The 15715-nt window shown below is 31.7% G+C and overlaps 2 protein-coding genes across 2 annotated transcripts; one reads left to right on the plus strand and one right to left on the minus strand.

The window, feature by feature from the left end:
* Positions 1-92: 92 nt before the first annotated feature.
* LOC7487576 (ras-related protein RABA1f) lies at positions 93-2875 on the minus strand. The gene is made up of 2 exons (XM_002300372.3): positions 2522-2875; positions 93-876 (listed from the first exon to the last, which is right to left on the minus strand). The coding sequence occupies exons 1-2, from the start codon at positions 2740-2742 to the stop codon at positions 450-452; spliced, it is 648 nt and encodes a 215-aa protein (XP_002300408.1). The 5' UTR covers positions 2743-2875; the 3' UTR covers positions 93-449.
* A 4701-nt stretch (positions 2876-7576) lies between these two features.
* LOC7485142 (homogentisate 1,2-dioxygenase) lies at positions 7577-10729 on the plus strand. Its single transcript, XM_002298864.4, has 9 exons — positions 7577-7903; positions 7986-8228; positions 8304-8383; positions 8906-9073; positions 9191-9366; positions 9458-9527; positions 9644-9798; positions 9973-10056; positions 10301-10729. Exons 1-9 carry the CDS (start codon positions 7689-7691, stop codon positions 10502-10504), a joined length of 1395 nt encoding a protein of 464 aa, XP_002298900.1. The 5' UTR covers positions 7577-7688; the 3' UTR covers positions 10505-10729.
* Positions 10730-15715: the final 4986 nt, after the last annotated feature.

Consider the following 15715-nt stretch of genomic DNA (forward strand, 5'->3'; position numbering starts at 1 on the left):
ACTAATTGTCTTGTAATCAAGTTCCAACATTAAACAATTACAAGCTGGATTGGAATATCAAGATTTCCTTGATCGTGTGGACACAAATATAATTATAGGAAGTATCAGTTTGTATCATAAAAATCATTCAATCACGTACAGAAATAAAATTGTCTGGAACAATGTCTTATGCTAGGAGCAATAAAATACAACAAAAGCTATATCACTAAAGACATATGAGATACGAGCCTTGAGAAACTATAAAGAAACTGGCATCAAATGAAAAATTAAAAACCTGGAAGATGCAGACATTTTCATCAGACTACAAACTCTAAGAACTTAGCGTCCATCCCATTATGACTGTGACAATGACAAAATTTGGGGAGGGACCGTGACTTGAAAAGAGGAAGTCTTGAGTTCATGGTGGCAGAGAATTGGAGTATTTTTCCACTGCATCCTCTCACTTGGGTTTAAACAGAGCAGCAACCAACTTTCTTGACTGCTGAAACATCATCCTTAACATTGATGGTTTCTCCTTTGGGCAAGGCTGCTGGATCATCTCCTATGTCAAGTGCTTTGCGGCTGACCACATGATATATTTGGGTTAGCACTTCAGTGAAAGCATTTTCAACATTCAGAGACTCAAGAGCAGATGTCTCCATAAAGTATGTGTTCTCCCTCTCAGCAAAGGCCTTGGCATCTTCAGTAGAAACCGCACGCAGATGACGCAGGTCTGCCTTGTTACCAACAAACATAATCACAATATTAGCATCTGTGTGATCTCTCAGCTCCTTTAGCCATCTCTCAACATTTTCAAACGTGACATGTCTAGTGACGTCATAAACAAGCAATGCACCGACAGCTCCTCGGTAGTATGCGCTTGTGATTGCCCGGTATCTATGGTAAAGCATAAAGATAGCAATCACTTTCAAGTTTCAGAATGCAGAGATTCAGAGTCATGATGATATTAACAATGAAAGTAAGCTCATTGCTTTTACTGTTATTAATTTCAACTTATACTGTTATAAAGACAAAGATAACAAGAAAAAAAATGCAGAACTTGTCTATCCCAAGCACCAAATGACACTAACAATAAAATGTGTGCATTGTATTTCATTTTTATTGTTTCTTCTATAATGTTCAGCAACCAGATGGTGAAGGTGAGTGAACCAAATGCACTGTTTGAGCTTGGAAGCTCAAGACATAGTTCGCGAGCCATTCGCAGCTCCAATCCTAGAGGAAGTGATAAGTGTCACTACAACCCCCCAGCCCAAGAAAATCCACAACAAACAAAAAGAGGGTAAAGAATGCAGATAAAAAGAGATCATGCCAAAATCAAAAAGGTCGCGTGACAAAGGAACATCAGGATTCCAAATACCAATTTGTATTTTGATGGGTATGAAAAAAATAAAAACTTCCCAGACATCTAGGCAAGAATACTTTGAATTTTGAGACCTCATATAGCTAACAATTTCACTGCATCACATCTATATGTCTGTATTCAGTACCGAATCAGCTTCTCACTAAGACATTGAAGCCTCTAGGCTAATATGATGCAATAATGGCGTTGCTTTTACACCAAATGCAAACACATGCCAACTTTGGTAACATGCATAACATACACTTCCACCTTATTTAACTGGAAAAGCTACTCTCCTAACATTTTGAAGCAATTTGCCTCGGTAGTAGCCATTAAGTACCTTCAAATGACTTTCTTGCTATACTTAACCTCAAACAATCTTGAATCTTAAATCCTTTAATAATAAAATAGAAACTAATTAGCTGCACCATAACATCTTTAAACATTATCTTCAACTCGAGACTCATCCAGAGCATGATGGCGAGACAAAAAAATGCATCTTCCCGCAGTTAAAAGATCTCTAAGTAGAACGCCTACAGGTTAGTAACGTATTGCTAAAGTTGTCCACTCATAAGCTAATACCTACACACAGTTACTCAATACCCTCCTATAGGCAACATATATCAGAAGCTGAACGTTTCGTTTCTTCCATATTTGATGCAATCTTCCTTAAATACGTTAGACGAGAGTGGAAACAAAATATCACCGATCTTAGAGAGAGACATGACATGTTCTGAATCAAAAGCATCAGCGTAGTATAACAACTCTTGTGAACTCATCTTCAACTTGCAAGTAGAGTTTCAAATAACTGAGTATACATACCCTCTTAAGCCTCAATTAAAAAGAATAAGATCTTGGAACAAAATCCCAATTGAATAACCAGAAAAGAAAAACTACAAGTGGGTCTATGCTATATATCTCAGATCCTAATTCAAACTATACCAAATCAAAGATCCAACTCTCTTCAACAAAACCAAAAATACCCTTTTGAAAAAATAAAAATCCAAACCTTTAGTACAAAAAACACTAAAAATCTTTTAGCTTAGAGTTGAACCAGCTACAAAACACAAATCCCATTATTTCAAAGCCAGTAAAATCCAAGTATGTAGCAACCAAAGAGATCTCAAGTATATAGTAAGTTGTGAATTTGAAATGAAAGAAAAGTTGAATAAAAAAATGAACCTTTCTTGACCAGCAGTGTCCCAAATCTGGGCTTTGACAATCTTGTCATCAACACGGATGCTACGAGTAGCGAATTCGACACCAATAGTGGATTTGGATTCCAGGTTGAATTCGTTTCTCGTGAATCGAGATAAGAGATTCGATTTCCCAACTCCAGAGTCTCCAATTAACACCAACTTGAACAGATAGTCGTAATCTTCATCTGCTCTGTACGCACTCATTTTCAAGAGACGAAAGGTTTTGTAAGCCTAACTTTGCTTCTGGACCTGGTACAGTTGGGAGATTACAGATTTTGCGCTTTGACACAAACAGAGACAAACAGTCATTAGTCAATTATAAATCAAAAGGATGTCCATGCCCTCCTGTAAAAAGCAAGGCATGCAGTTGGGATGTGGGCTGGCTTTAAAGCTCATAGGCCCATTTATTATTCCTTAAAATTGTTTTCCCGTTCATTTTACTATCCAATTATTTTATTTTTTCAGAAGCTGATAAAAGATATTTTTGGACGCATCTTTGATATTATAATATACAGTATTTTTTTTAAATAATTTTTTTATTTAAAAATAAATTAAATTAATTTTTTAATTTTTTATTTATTTTTTATATCAACACATTAAAACTATTAAAAAATCATCAACTTAATATTTTTTTAAAGTTATAAAAATATTTTTGAAAAACACTAAGAATACTCCCATGTATTAAAAAAATATTGATTCTAAAATTAAAATTAAAATTGTGGAGAATAAACCTCAATTAATTTTATAATTTGTTCATGTAGTTTTATTACATAGTATAAGCAATTTATATTCTTCATAAAGTTTTTATTCTTTTACCAACCAATTCAACAAGTAATCTATGCAAGCAAAGTTTCATACAAACATAGTATTAGAAGGAATTTAATAATTTTTCTAGGTACTTACCCGAAGATCTAAACCTGCAAAGTCAATGAATGGAGGAGTCAACCTCCTTAATAACCAAATCAACTCCTTGAAGATATTTATTAGGCTATTTAGATATAACTTATAAGCTGATATTTATTAAATTAATAAATAAGTAAAGCATGTTTATCTTAATAAAAAAAAACCTCAAATTGTAATGTTGTAATTTGATGCAGGGTGTTTTTTAAAAATATTTTTTAATTAAAAATATATCAAAATAATTTTTATTTATTTTTTATATTAGTACATTAAAATCATTAAAATATATCTAAAAATATATCAATTTAATATTTTTTTAAACAAAATATATTTTGAAAAATAAGTTCAATCATAAAAAAAAAAAAAAAACACTCAAAGATACAAATGTATGTTCCTATACATAAATTATAATGGGAAAATCTTGGAGAACATAAGAAAATATCTCCTCAACTTAGCTTTAAGTGGGGAAATTGGAAAATCGTGTTTTTCAATTTTCCAGATAGAAAAAACATATTATTTAAATATAATATTCTATTTTCCATTCAACATACTTTTAATCGGACCGAAAAATAGATATAAAGATTTATGTGTGAGAGTTATTTCAATAATATTAATTTATTATAAAAAAAATAAATACAACAATTTCTTTTTTAATTCTAACAAGCAACAATACAACGTGTCAACAAATAAACAAAGGTCCAGTTTTAGGGATAAGTCATTAATGAAAAGATGCTAGTTCATTAATGACTTGTGACTGCTGATTCTGGGTTGGATCATGAGGTCCGAATGTATTTCCAGCAAATTTTTAGCAAGGGGATCGAAAATAAATAATTAGTTCAAAACAATTTATAGGTTTGCCTTACGCTATGAGTTACATCAAAACTTATTTAAACATAGCAAAAATTATTAAATCTCAAAATTTTCTGATTTCTAAATTAAATTATTTATTAGTTATTTAGACATGGTTAATTGACTTGGTTAGTCTAAAAATAATATAATTAACCGGTAAACAAAGTTCGATAATGAAATTGATAGGAAAATCTTTTAACCCAACTTCTTGCTTAATTCAGATTTAAAATTAAACCATGTAAGAGTTGTTCTAATATGATTTAGTCGACTTAATCGGTCCAAAATCAATTTGACCGACCGGTAAAAATAATCTAAAGACAAAATTATAAAAAAAGAGATGAAACTAGAAGAAAAAAATATCTAGAAATGATTCCTTGTATAGCTCGAATTAAAAGTAAATCATGTAGAGGTTGTCCCAACTTATTTCAGTTGACTTGATAAATTATAGATTAAAATAACTTGAATAATTGTTAAAAAAACATATAAAAATGAAACTAAAAAAAAATAGATGAAATTGAAATAAAAAAAAATAAAAGAAGGAAATGAGAAAAGAAAAAAAGATAAAAGATAAAGTTGAAAGAGAAGGAGCTTAAAACTACCTGAACAATGTCAGGTTTTTTAGTATACAAGAGTAATGACGAGCCACCTTTAATTTATGCCTAAATGTGCTATCAATTTTCTCACTCTTACATCTAAAGTACGGTTGTTGATTTTCATCTAAGCTAAATCAGCGGGGAGAAAAATATGTGATTTCCATTTTATTCGGAAGAAATTGTGTCAAAATTCATATTTAAATCTGCCTAGAAACAAATTTAGCTATTCTCATCTTATGTCAGAAGATTTTCAAAAAAACATATTTATTAATGGATTTCAGATTTTTAATATTAGATATTCATTTGTTATTATTATATATTTTTACTATAGTTAAGTAACTAATATATTGTAACTCATAATTTAATACGCATCTCAAATATTGAAGTAATTTTTTTTTTTTTCAATGATTCATATTTGAATTATTGATAAATCTACAATGTTTGCTAAATGAGTATATAATATATAGTTTTATGCAGTTTATAATATACATCAAAATAATTAACATTTTTTTATTGTTTTAGAACTTAACAATAATCTTTTTATTGTTTAAAACCTTTTAAAACAAGTCTATTAACATTCAAATGGTTCTTTTTTGTACATGTAAATAGATGTTAAAATAATTTTAGAATTTATAAAATTAGTTAAAATATATATAAATTAGCTTGAATATTTACGTGATTAATAATAATAAAAAAAATTTGTTTTTCTAAACGTCGAAATCTCGGTCTTGGGGTTCCTTCTCTTGGAGTTTTGTAGCATGTGGTTAATTATGTAGACACGTGGGTGAGAGATCATAAATGGTACTTGATAATCCAGCCATTATTGACTCCAAAACTCTGCTGCAACACTGTACGTTGGAAGTCTGATTCTGCCACAAACAATTAAGAAATAGAAATGGCTTTGGCCCACAAATATATTGGCCAATCTTCAAGATTAACGGATAATGATCTCCACTAATCCCCTTTTAAGTATAGAATTTGGAAATCTAATTAGCCAATCCCTGAAAACAGTTTATTAAAAATCAGTTTCCTTGTTCATTTATTTCTTTTTCATTTTGATAAAATATCTTTTTTATCAAAAGGATTTTTTTTTTAAATAAAAAATCCCATGATTTGAAAACCTAGTTTTAATAATAATAAAAAATTCCACTGAAATGAAATCAGACTTGAAAATCTTGAGTGAATATATGAAAAAGGAATATCATAACCTGATTTTTATCCCATTTGTTTTTAATTTAATTTTTAAAAAGAGTAAAATTAAAAATTAAAAGATTAGGGATTGATTTTGATTAAGTGTATGATTTGTCAATTTTTAAAAACATTAAGGACTATAGCACATATTCCTTTTTTTCATATTCAGTTGAATCAATCTATAGAATATATTTAGCTAATATTTTTTTATCAAATATAGTTTTTTTTATTGTTATTTGTTTTATTTTACATTATTTTTTATTTTTTTTAGTTTAATCCCTCACCATTTAGTTTCATTTATTTTTTATATCAAATTTAATCATTTTTCTTTTGATTGCTATTTATTTTTATCTTTTTTCTTGAATTTATTTTTCTCAATTTCATCCCTTAGCGTATTGAGAATATATAACTTTGCGATTTTTTTGGATTTTCCTCCTATGGGGTTGGTCTCAAACTCATGAATCAAGTCATGAGTTTAAAGATTAGATCGAATTGATTTTAGTCTTTTTTTAGGTTTTTTCTTTTAAAAATTGATTGTTTTTAATTTTATTTTTTAATATTAGATTGATTGGAGATTGAGTTTTGTGATATTTAAAGTATTTTCTACAGTAGCATCATGAATAACACATAACAGAGCAACGCCTAATACACAGATAACTAATTTCTTTCTCTTTAATTGTTTTCCTTTTAAGATATTTCTAATTTTATTTTTTTATTTTTTAATTTTTTAATTTTTTCTCTTATTGTTTTTTTTTTAATTTATAAAGAGAAAATAAATTGATGTGACTTTTTTATATTATACAAAAGTTGGGTGATGATAATTTTTTATCATTTCAGGTTAAGTTGAATTTTCTTATTAAAACATTTTTGTTTTTACATTTAAAAAATGCTTTAAAAAAATTTATTTTATTTTATTTTTTTACTTCAAATTAATATTTTTTAATATTTTTATATTATTTTAATGTGATGACAGATGAAAGAAACCAAATAAAAAAATATTAAATTAAAAAATCAAGCCGAACCTAAAAATATTAGGTTGTAGCTAGATTTAAATTATTTAAAATCTCGTTTTATATTATTTTATATTTAAAATAAAAATTATTATAAATCTGTTAATATGATAGTATTAACCATAGTTTTGAAACCCGGCCTGGCCCGGTGGGCGATCTGTGACCGGGCCGACCTGGGGCTGGAACCGGGCCGGGTTGATGAAAAAATAGGATAAGCCATGACCCGGTGTGACCTGGCCGACCCGGCAGGTTGACCCGGCAAAACCCGGTCAAAAACCCGTTGACTTTTGTTTTTGTTTTTTACTAAAACAACGCCGTTTTGAATTTTTTTTAAAATAGAGATTGATCTGGCCGACCCGGCCAAAACCCGATGACCCGGTTAAAACCTGGAACCCGGGTCTTGAACCAGACCGGGTTTAAAAACTATGGTATTATTAACTAACTTACGTCAGAAGTTTTAAGATAATTTGAACGCAAAAACGAATAGATTATGATGCCACGTCAATATCATCCACCCCATCCTCTTCTCTGCAAGAGACAAGAGCTATAAAATTAATTCCGTTGATGGCCTCACTCTTCCCCACAAATCAATTGAAGAGATATTCCAATGGAGCAGGAGCAGCAGCAGATCACCATAACCAATGATTTCCCCTCCGACGATCATGATTATCTATCGGGATTCGGCAACACCTTCGAATCCGAATCCATCCCTGGATCATTGCCTCGCAGACAGAACAGCCCTCTCTTATGCCCCTACGGTCTCTACGCAGAACAGATCTCCGGCACCTCCTTCACTTCCCCTCACAAACTCAACCAACGCAGGTTCCCTCAATTGTTCCGTAGATCATGTAATTAATCATTTGATTACTAATCTTAATTTTGTTTTTTGGTTTTGGTAAATCAGTTGGTTATATAGAATCAAGCCATCGGTCACTCACGAGCCGTTTCAGGCAAGGTTTCCAAGGCACGATAAACTCGTGAGTGAATTTGATAAATCAAACAGTTATACAACGCCCACGCAACTGCGGTGGAAGCCAAAGCCAGTAGATACTGTTGAAGAATCAGCACCAATTGATTTTGTTGAGGGCTTGTATACAGTTTGTGGAGCTGGCAGCTCCTTCCTCCGCCATGGATTTGCTATTCACATGTATGCATGTATAGTTTTACCAATCATTTCTACCGTTACAATGGATGTATGGAACTTAATTTGTTTTTTGTTTAGGTATACCGCCAATAAATCCATGGATGATCGTGCTTTTTGCAATGCCGATGGCGATTTCTTGATTGTTCCACAAAAAGGAAGTGAGTGAGTTATTCAATTAGAATCCAAGATTGCTTTTCATTTTTTTTTTAATTTTGGACCATTGGATGGGCATACAGTATTCCATGATTATGAGACTGTGTGTCTCCCGTTGATGCTTTTGAGATTGGTATCTGTTTTTTCAGTTTGAGTTACTTCTTCAACACTGCTTTGTGCAATTTAATGCTGCTTTTAAACTCTCAAATGATTCAAACAACTCAGTACGTATTTGCTACTAAATTCTTGAATTGTTATCACAATTATACTTTCTAATAATTCGGCTCAGCATGTGTAGAGGAGTAGCTTCTAAATATTCAATCCCTCCTTTTTTTTTTTAATCTTCTTGTGAACTACTTGCATCATCAGGTTGTTTAGGCTATGACTGTATTTTCTTATGCCTTCACTTGTGCTCATGTTTTCTGGATATTATATTTTCTGTTTCTTTCTTTAATGTATTTCTGTTTATTATATGCTTGAGAATTGGATCAAATGATTCATATTAGTTTTTGGTACTGGTGGTGTAGGATTGTGGATCGCTACTGAATGTGGGAAATTGCAAGTCTCTCCTGGTGAAATTGTTGTTATACCTCAAGGATTCCGTTTCGCTGTAGATTTGCCAGATGGCCCGTCACGTGGTTATGTGTCTGAGATTTTTGGAACCCATTTTCAACTTCCTGATCTTGGGCCAATAGGTACCTAATCTCTTATCCTTGTTCTGGCCTTCTGAGTGATAAAGTGTGAAGTTATTATTCATCTTTATTCAACGCATTTTGCTAGCACAACAAGGACTTGATTTTGGTTACTTTTAGGTGCTAATGGTCTTGCTGCTCCAAGGGATTTCCTTGTTCCCAAGGCCTGGTTTGAAGATGGTTCCAGACCAGGATACACTGTCGTTCAAAAGTATGGTGGAGAACTTTTTGTTGCAAAACAAGATTTTTCTCCCTTCAATGTGGTTGCTTGGCATGGTAATTATGTTCCATATAAGGTAAGTCTAGCTGTCATAGCACTTGTTCTGGTTGATGACATATTAGCTGCAAATTGGCGTTTTAGTAATTGGGCATCTGTCTTTTCTGCAGTATGATCTCAATAAGTTTTGCCCTTATAATACTGTCTTGTTTGATCACAGTGATCCATCAATAAATACAGGTAGGAGGTTTATGCAACCATATTTCCCCCTTCCTGTTTTTTTTTTGATGTTTTTTGAAAAAAATACCATGCTTTGTGTTTCTTTTCCTTAATTGCATTTCTGTAATGTGTTGCAGTTTTGACTGCACCAACTGATAAACCTGGCGTGGCATTGCTTGATTTTGTTATTTTTCCTCCCCGATGGCTGGTTGCTGAGCATACGTTCCGACCTCCATACTACCATCGCAATTGTATGAGTGAATTTATGGGCCTGATTTATGGTGGATATGAGGTAAACTTTTGCACACGCTTTAGTTTTAGTTGATTATAGTCTCATAAATTCAGGGTCATTTGATATATGTCTAAACCTTGGCTCAATTTCCTGTTTAAATTTAAGAGGAAGGATTCTTTATCCATTTTTGTTCCCTCTCCCTGTAAATTTCCAATCCTAAATTTTTGTTTTCAGGCAAAAGCTGACGGCTTTCTCCCAGGAGGTGCAAGCCTTCATAGCTGCATGACTCCACATGGTCCTGATACAAAGACATACGAGGTATACTTTCTTGTAGGCATTTTTACGCGTGCACTCTGGTTTCTACTGTGCCCCCTTCCTTTCTCCATATTCTAGAACATTGATCGGGATAAAAACGCACTGGTAGCATTTTTGTGTTGGAAATCTTTGTAATTTAAGTGTTTACATGCTATCGTGACTCAGATGGTTGGCTGTCAAACCACTCCTCGATCTGGCAATTGATGATTGAACGGTCTTAGTCTAACAACTTTATTTTGATTTTCAGGCTACCATTGAGAGTGGGCATGATGCAGGACCATCCAAAATCACTAATACACTGGCTTTCATGTTTGAATCATGTTTAATTCCCAGGATCAGCCTTTGTGCTCTTAAGTCACCGTTAATGGATAATGATTACTACCAATGCTGGACTGGACTCAAATCCCATTTTTCCGGCGAAGGAGCAGATAGCAAAGGCAATGGTGTATAGAATTCACCCAAGGGAACCCGAAGCGGAGGTAACTCAGATCTGATTTGGTCTTTAATATAAACCTTGGGCATGCATGAGCCTTTATTCGGTGAAACTTGACAGCTTAGTTTTGTACATATAAAAGAAGGTGAATATATAAATAGAAATAGAAATAATCAAATACAGGAAATGTAGCCTTTTATCTTATGTGATCAACACTAATCAATGAATGACATTTGTACATAACGTGTGCACATTGTTGTCTGGCTGGGATACTTGTTACTTTTCACTGAGCCAATCAAAAAGTTGGAGGATAATGCCATGAACAGCTAAGACGCACTTGTCTTAGGGTCTGTTTGGGAAAGTTGCGACTATAATTTCCTCTACAATTTATTTTTTTTAAAAAAGAATCCGTTTTAATGGTGTTTTATGGGGAGCGTCGTGTTTGGGCCAACCTTGAAGGAAAGTAAATCGTGGAAATTTAATTTTGAGGGGTATAGTTTAACTCGTTAGGTTTTGGGTTTTCTTTTTGGAGATCATTAGTTCGAGTTTTACAAACTTTAAGACCACTGGAAGTTTATATGATCGTTAATTTCAGGATCTATAAAATTAGTTGAGGTACATACAAATTGGTCCGGATATTCTTGTGTAAATTTTGGACTGCGATCCACATTTTATGTGGAGAGCATGGACATGGTTTGATTGGGATTTTTTCAAATTTATGACCCCAACATTTTGGTATATGAATTTTACCTTCAAATAATTTTTTATTCCTAAGCAATTTGCATCTCATTTGGATTTTTTTTAAAACAAAAAACGTTACCTAGTTCTCTTAAGAATATTCCTGATATAAAATTGACCAATCTTATTATGTAAATGGAAAAAAAAGCTTTAGAAGAGGGTTCTCTCATATGCTGAGAAAAATACGTTCCTTAAAAGCAATCTTCTTTTTTCAAAATGCAAGGCCAATTTCAATTTATATTATTATTGCCACAATTTAATTTAACTAACAAATTTTGTGTTCATATGCATTATAGGTGAGTCGCTAATAAATGATGTGGCATGTGAAATTTTTGTTTTTGTTTTTGTTTTTTTACTACAGATAAATAATTAACTAACATAAATGTAGGTATAATTTCTTTGCTATTAGTACTGTCTCCGAATAGACTTGTTTTTAGAGAGAGTAAAGGCCCTAATTCTTAGAATTGAATATTTTGGTTTGAGATTAAGGATGAGAATTAATATTCATGAATTGAGTTTTTATTATATTTATATTTTATTCATTATTTACAAGTAATTAATTTAGATATTTATACTTTATTCATCCAGTTTTATGTATTTATATAGATATCTATTATCTGAGTATTATTAATAAAAGTAATATTCATATATATATATATATATATTAAACAATGAAATTATAAATTTTGTACATTTATGTGTCTTATATATCAATATTAGGATATATATATATATATATATTATATTATGTACTAAAAAAATATAAATGTTCTCTCTCTTGAGTCATTTTTTAACAATAATCATATTCTATTTATTATTTATTGGATAAAATAATTATAAAAAATTAGTTTAGATTAGTAAGAACTAAAATGAAATTGCTATCCATATTTGAGAGAGGTAGCACGGTCAAAACAACAATTAAATTGTTGCCACCTTAACAATCACAATAACCAAATTAATTCCTCATATTTTTGTATATTTCCTAAATTGAAATATAATGTCCCTTTCTCTCAAAAGAAAAACAATGTTAAGGTACAAAATGTTGTGGTTCAAATTTAAAATCATTATGAAATCACTTGTCCTTGTTTTTGGTAGCATATACCTTTTCCTTTCCTCACATATAAATGCTGGTCCCAAAGCTAACCAAGAGGGGTGAACTGTTCGTCACATGAAAACACAACACATGCAGCTGTGAACAAGGCACAACTATTAAGAGTCCGTGAACGTAAAATATTTTACGGATAAAAAAAATAATAATTTATATGTAAAATGTTTTATTCTAAAATGTTTTTCAATATTTAAATTGAAAAATATTTTATATGTAAATATTTTTTAATATAATAGTGATGATAGTAATATGATGATAATAACGTAGAAGATCGGGGTGGTGGTTGTAAGAAGATAATGGTTATAAAAAAAATTTAGTCATGGTAATGGTAGAGAAGAACATGGTGGCGAAATGGCTATGGTGATGAAGGAGGTTGTGATGACATGATAGTGGTGGTGGAGAAGGTGGTGTGGTGAAATGGTTGTGGTGATGAAGGAGGTTGTGATGACATGATATTGGTGGTGGAGGTGGTCATGATAGTGGTGAAAGAGGAGTTTTCGATGAGATGATAGTGGTGGCAGGAAAGAAAATGATAACATAGCAATAATGATGAAGGAGACACTGATGAAATGATCGTGAATGAGAAGGTTTTAATGAGATGATAATAGTGGTGGAAGAAATAAAAGATGATGTGTTCATGATAGTGAGATAAAAATAATAATTAAAATAGTTAAATGATTTTATAAGTTATTTGTAAAATATTTTATAAATTTTTAAAAATATTTCTCTAAAAAATTTACCGTTAAATATTATATATTAACTAATTTTTTTATAAAATATTTTATGCAAAACAAACCCTATACGAGTTACCAAGACAGAAATAACCAGAGCATAAAATATAAGTAGAGAGATAGTGAGGAAAGCTTGATCAGAGGTTTTTATACTGGTTCCTCACAAACATGTGAGCAGTCCAGTCCTCATGAAGGCCATGAGATTTATTGCATTTCCTTCAATATATATATATATATAGCTTATACTTCTGCTCTTATCAACCAGCAAGAGAAATTATACTAGGATGACTTGGCACCTGTACTTAATACTCTGTTGCAAGAATAAGCATTAAAGTACCACCAATCACTCATTTCACCTTGTCATGTCTAAGATTATTACACAGGAAAGAGGTAATTTGCAATCGACAAGCTAACAGAGTGAGTGAACTCATGTAAATAAGCTTTTGGCTTCGCTGGTGCATTTCATCGAACAGCTGGAGGGTTTATATACCTCAGCAGATATACCGTTTAGGGTGATTTGCTGGACTTGAGTCTTTATTTGCTCGATCTGCTGATTCACTTGCCTTCTTTGAGATCCGGCATAGAAGTCTGGTATGTGATCGTGGGGAGTTCTTACTTTAGTTCAATAAATATTCTATAATAAAAAAAATATTTTTTTCAGAACACCTAATATTACTATTAATTATTACTTATTAGAAAGTAGAAGTTTAAACTCCAAAACTCTTAAGAGAATGGAGAACATTAATATCAATTACTTAATACATTTAAACTAGTTAGGGGTGTCAACTCACCCATTGTTCATATAAATATTATATAGTGAAGGAGGTGACTTTTTCTTTACTTCTTATGTTCTTTTTTTTTAAAAAAAATTTGCTTGATTTTAAATTTCTCAATATAAATTATTTCGGTTTGTTTTCTATAAAATTATAACAATCTTAAACAAATATCCTGATATTTTATTTATTCTTAATTTTATGAGCATTTATATACTTGAGTAAAAATAATCTTAAAAAATAAACATCTTAAACCTAATTATAGAGTCTATTATCCATATCGTGAATTTGACGGGTTAAATCGTGAATCCTGTGTTATCTAATATGCTGATATCTCAATATTAAAAAGATCATCTTAAATTATATATATATTTTTTTAAAATCAAAACCATATTTTTTTACTAATCATCCGAGTTGTCTTTAAACCTACCAAGTCAATTAGATCATGTTGAACAATCCTATACAATTTAATTTTAAATCTAAGTAAAATAAATCGGGTTAGAAAATTTTAAATTTAACCCATTAAATTAAGTTTAATAATAATATAAATAGTATATATAACCTCAACATTTTTTTTTTTTACATTCAAAACAATTTTAATTCGAGCTGCGGACTGTAAAGTAGTTGAATCTAATGATCTTCCTACACACAAAACTATCTATCTCTAAGGTGGACTAGGTTTATTATCATTAGGCCAAGTCTACTTCCATTTGTCTCCAAAGTTTTTTCTATCGTGGACCAGCTGCAAGTTGCAACCGGGCTCTTGGTTTTTTGTACAGAAACACACAATCTAGCCCCTGTGTTTATGTCAATTCGGGAAATCAATCTTCGTGAAAACAGTTTCCTCAAAATCTACCTCCATGTTCGTTACTTCATCAACTCAACTCAATTAGACTAAACTGCAAGCAAAGAGTGACGAATCCAGCCGACGGGAGAGACTGCTTTATCGTTTGAAATCCAACCCAATTAGGCTGAAATGTAAAGAATTAGAGGTGATTATTTTCGGTTCGATTCGGTTTTTTTTAAAATAAGTAATAAAACCAATTTTTTTTTAAAAAAACCGAAACCAAAACCGAACCGAAACTGGTTCAAACCGACCGGTTTCGGTTCAGTTTTTTTGGACAAAAACCGGTTTGGCTCGGTTTTTTCAGCTTGACCAGTTTTGGCTCGTTGTTTTTTTCCGGTTTCAGTTTCGGTTCGGTTCGGTTTTTTCAGTTTCAGGCTTATAAAACCAAAACCGAACCAATCGGTTTTTTCAAAATTTTAATCGGTTTTTTTTTACGGTTCGGTTTTTTTGGTTATTTTTTTTCCAGTTTTCTTGGTTTAATCGGTTTTTTCTCCCCACTTGCTGAAACGTTGTTTCTTAAACGAGTTCATCTGATAAATTGACACGAGCATAGCAACCAACTCAAGGGATCTCCCCGGACATACGAGCAAGTGGCCACCACAAACTCTACCTTTATATTTCTTTACAGCATTAGTGTTAGTGTTAACATGTTCTGGTTATGGTACTTGGTATTATATCATCTCAACAAAACACGAACAAGGTAGGCCCTTGTTTTTCTCCTCTCCACGTGCAATGATGCCTCTATAGTTTGCATCCAATTCTCATTCCACAGTCCCCTCTCCTGTACGGTAATCGCAGAATATTTTGGGATCCAAAAACTAATGGAAAATCGAAGTACATTATGCTGCTGAACAATTCTCTAATCTCTAGGTTGTGTAATGTCAAATTAATGGCCATGGGAGGCACATGCAAACCTACCCTCCAATGAGTTAACATTTATTCGTCCTGGTTATGCACCTCTGAGAATATTGGGCCTTCTAAATGATTAATTATGGTGTTTTCCACGTAAAACATGGCATGGGATCATCATCT

Source organism: Populus trichocarpa, chromosome 1 (genome assembly GCF_000002775.5).
Source record: "Populus trichocarpa isolate Nisqually-1 chromosome 1, P.trichocarpa_v4.1, whole genome shotgun sequence".
NCBI lineage: Eukaryota > Viridiplantae > Streptophyta > Magnoliopsida > Malpighiales > Salicaceae > Populus > Populus trichocarpa.

Excerpts from the sequence above, each read along its gene's own strand:
- LOC7487576 (XM_002300372.3), bottom strand. The coding sequence starts at position 2,742 with ATGAGTGCGTACAGAGCAGATGAAGATTACGACTATCTGTTCAAGTTG. Across the intron at positions 877-2,521 it reads GACACTGCTGGTCAAGAAAG|ATACCGGGCAATCACAAGCG; the intron begins GTTCATTTTTTT and ends GCTTTACCATAG.
- LOC7485142 (XM_002298864.4), top strand. The coding sequence starts at position 7,689 with ATGGAGCAGGAGCAGCAGCAGATCACCATAACCAATGATTTCCCCTCC. Across the intron at positions 7,904-7,985 it reads CACAAACTCAACCAACGCAG|TTGGTTATATAGAATCAAGC; the intron begins GTTCCCTCAATT and ends TTGGTAAATCAG. Across the intron at positions 9,799-9,972 it reads TGATTTATGGTGGATATGAG|GCAAAAGCTGACGGCTTTCT; the intron begins GTAAACTTTTGC and ends TTTTGTTTTCAG.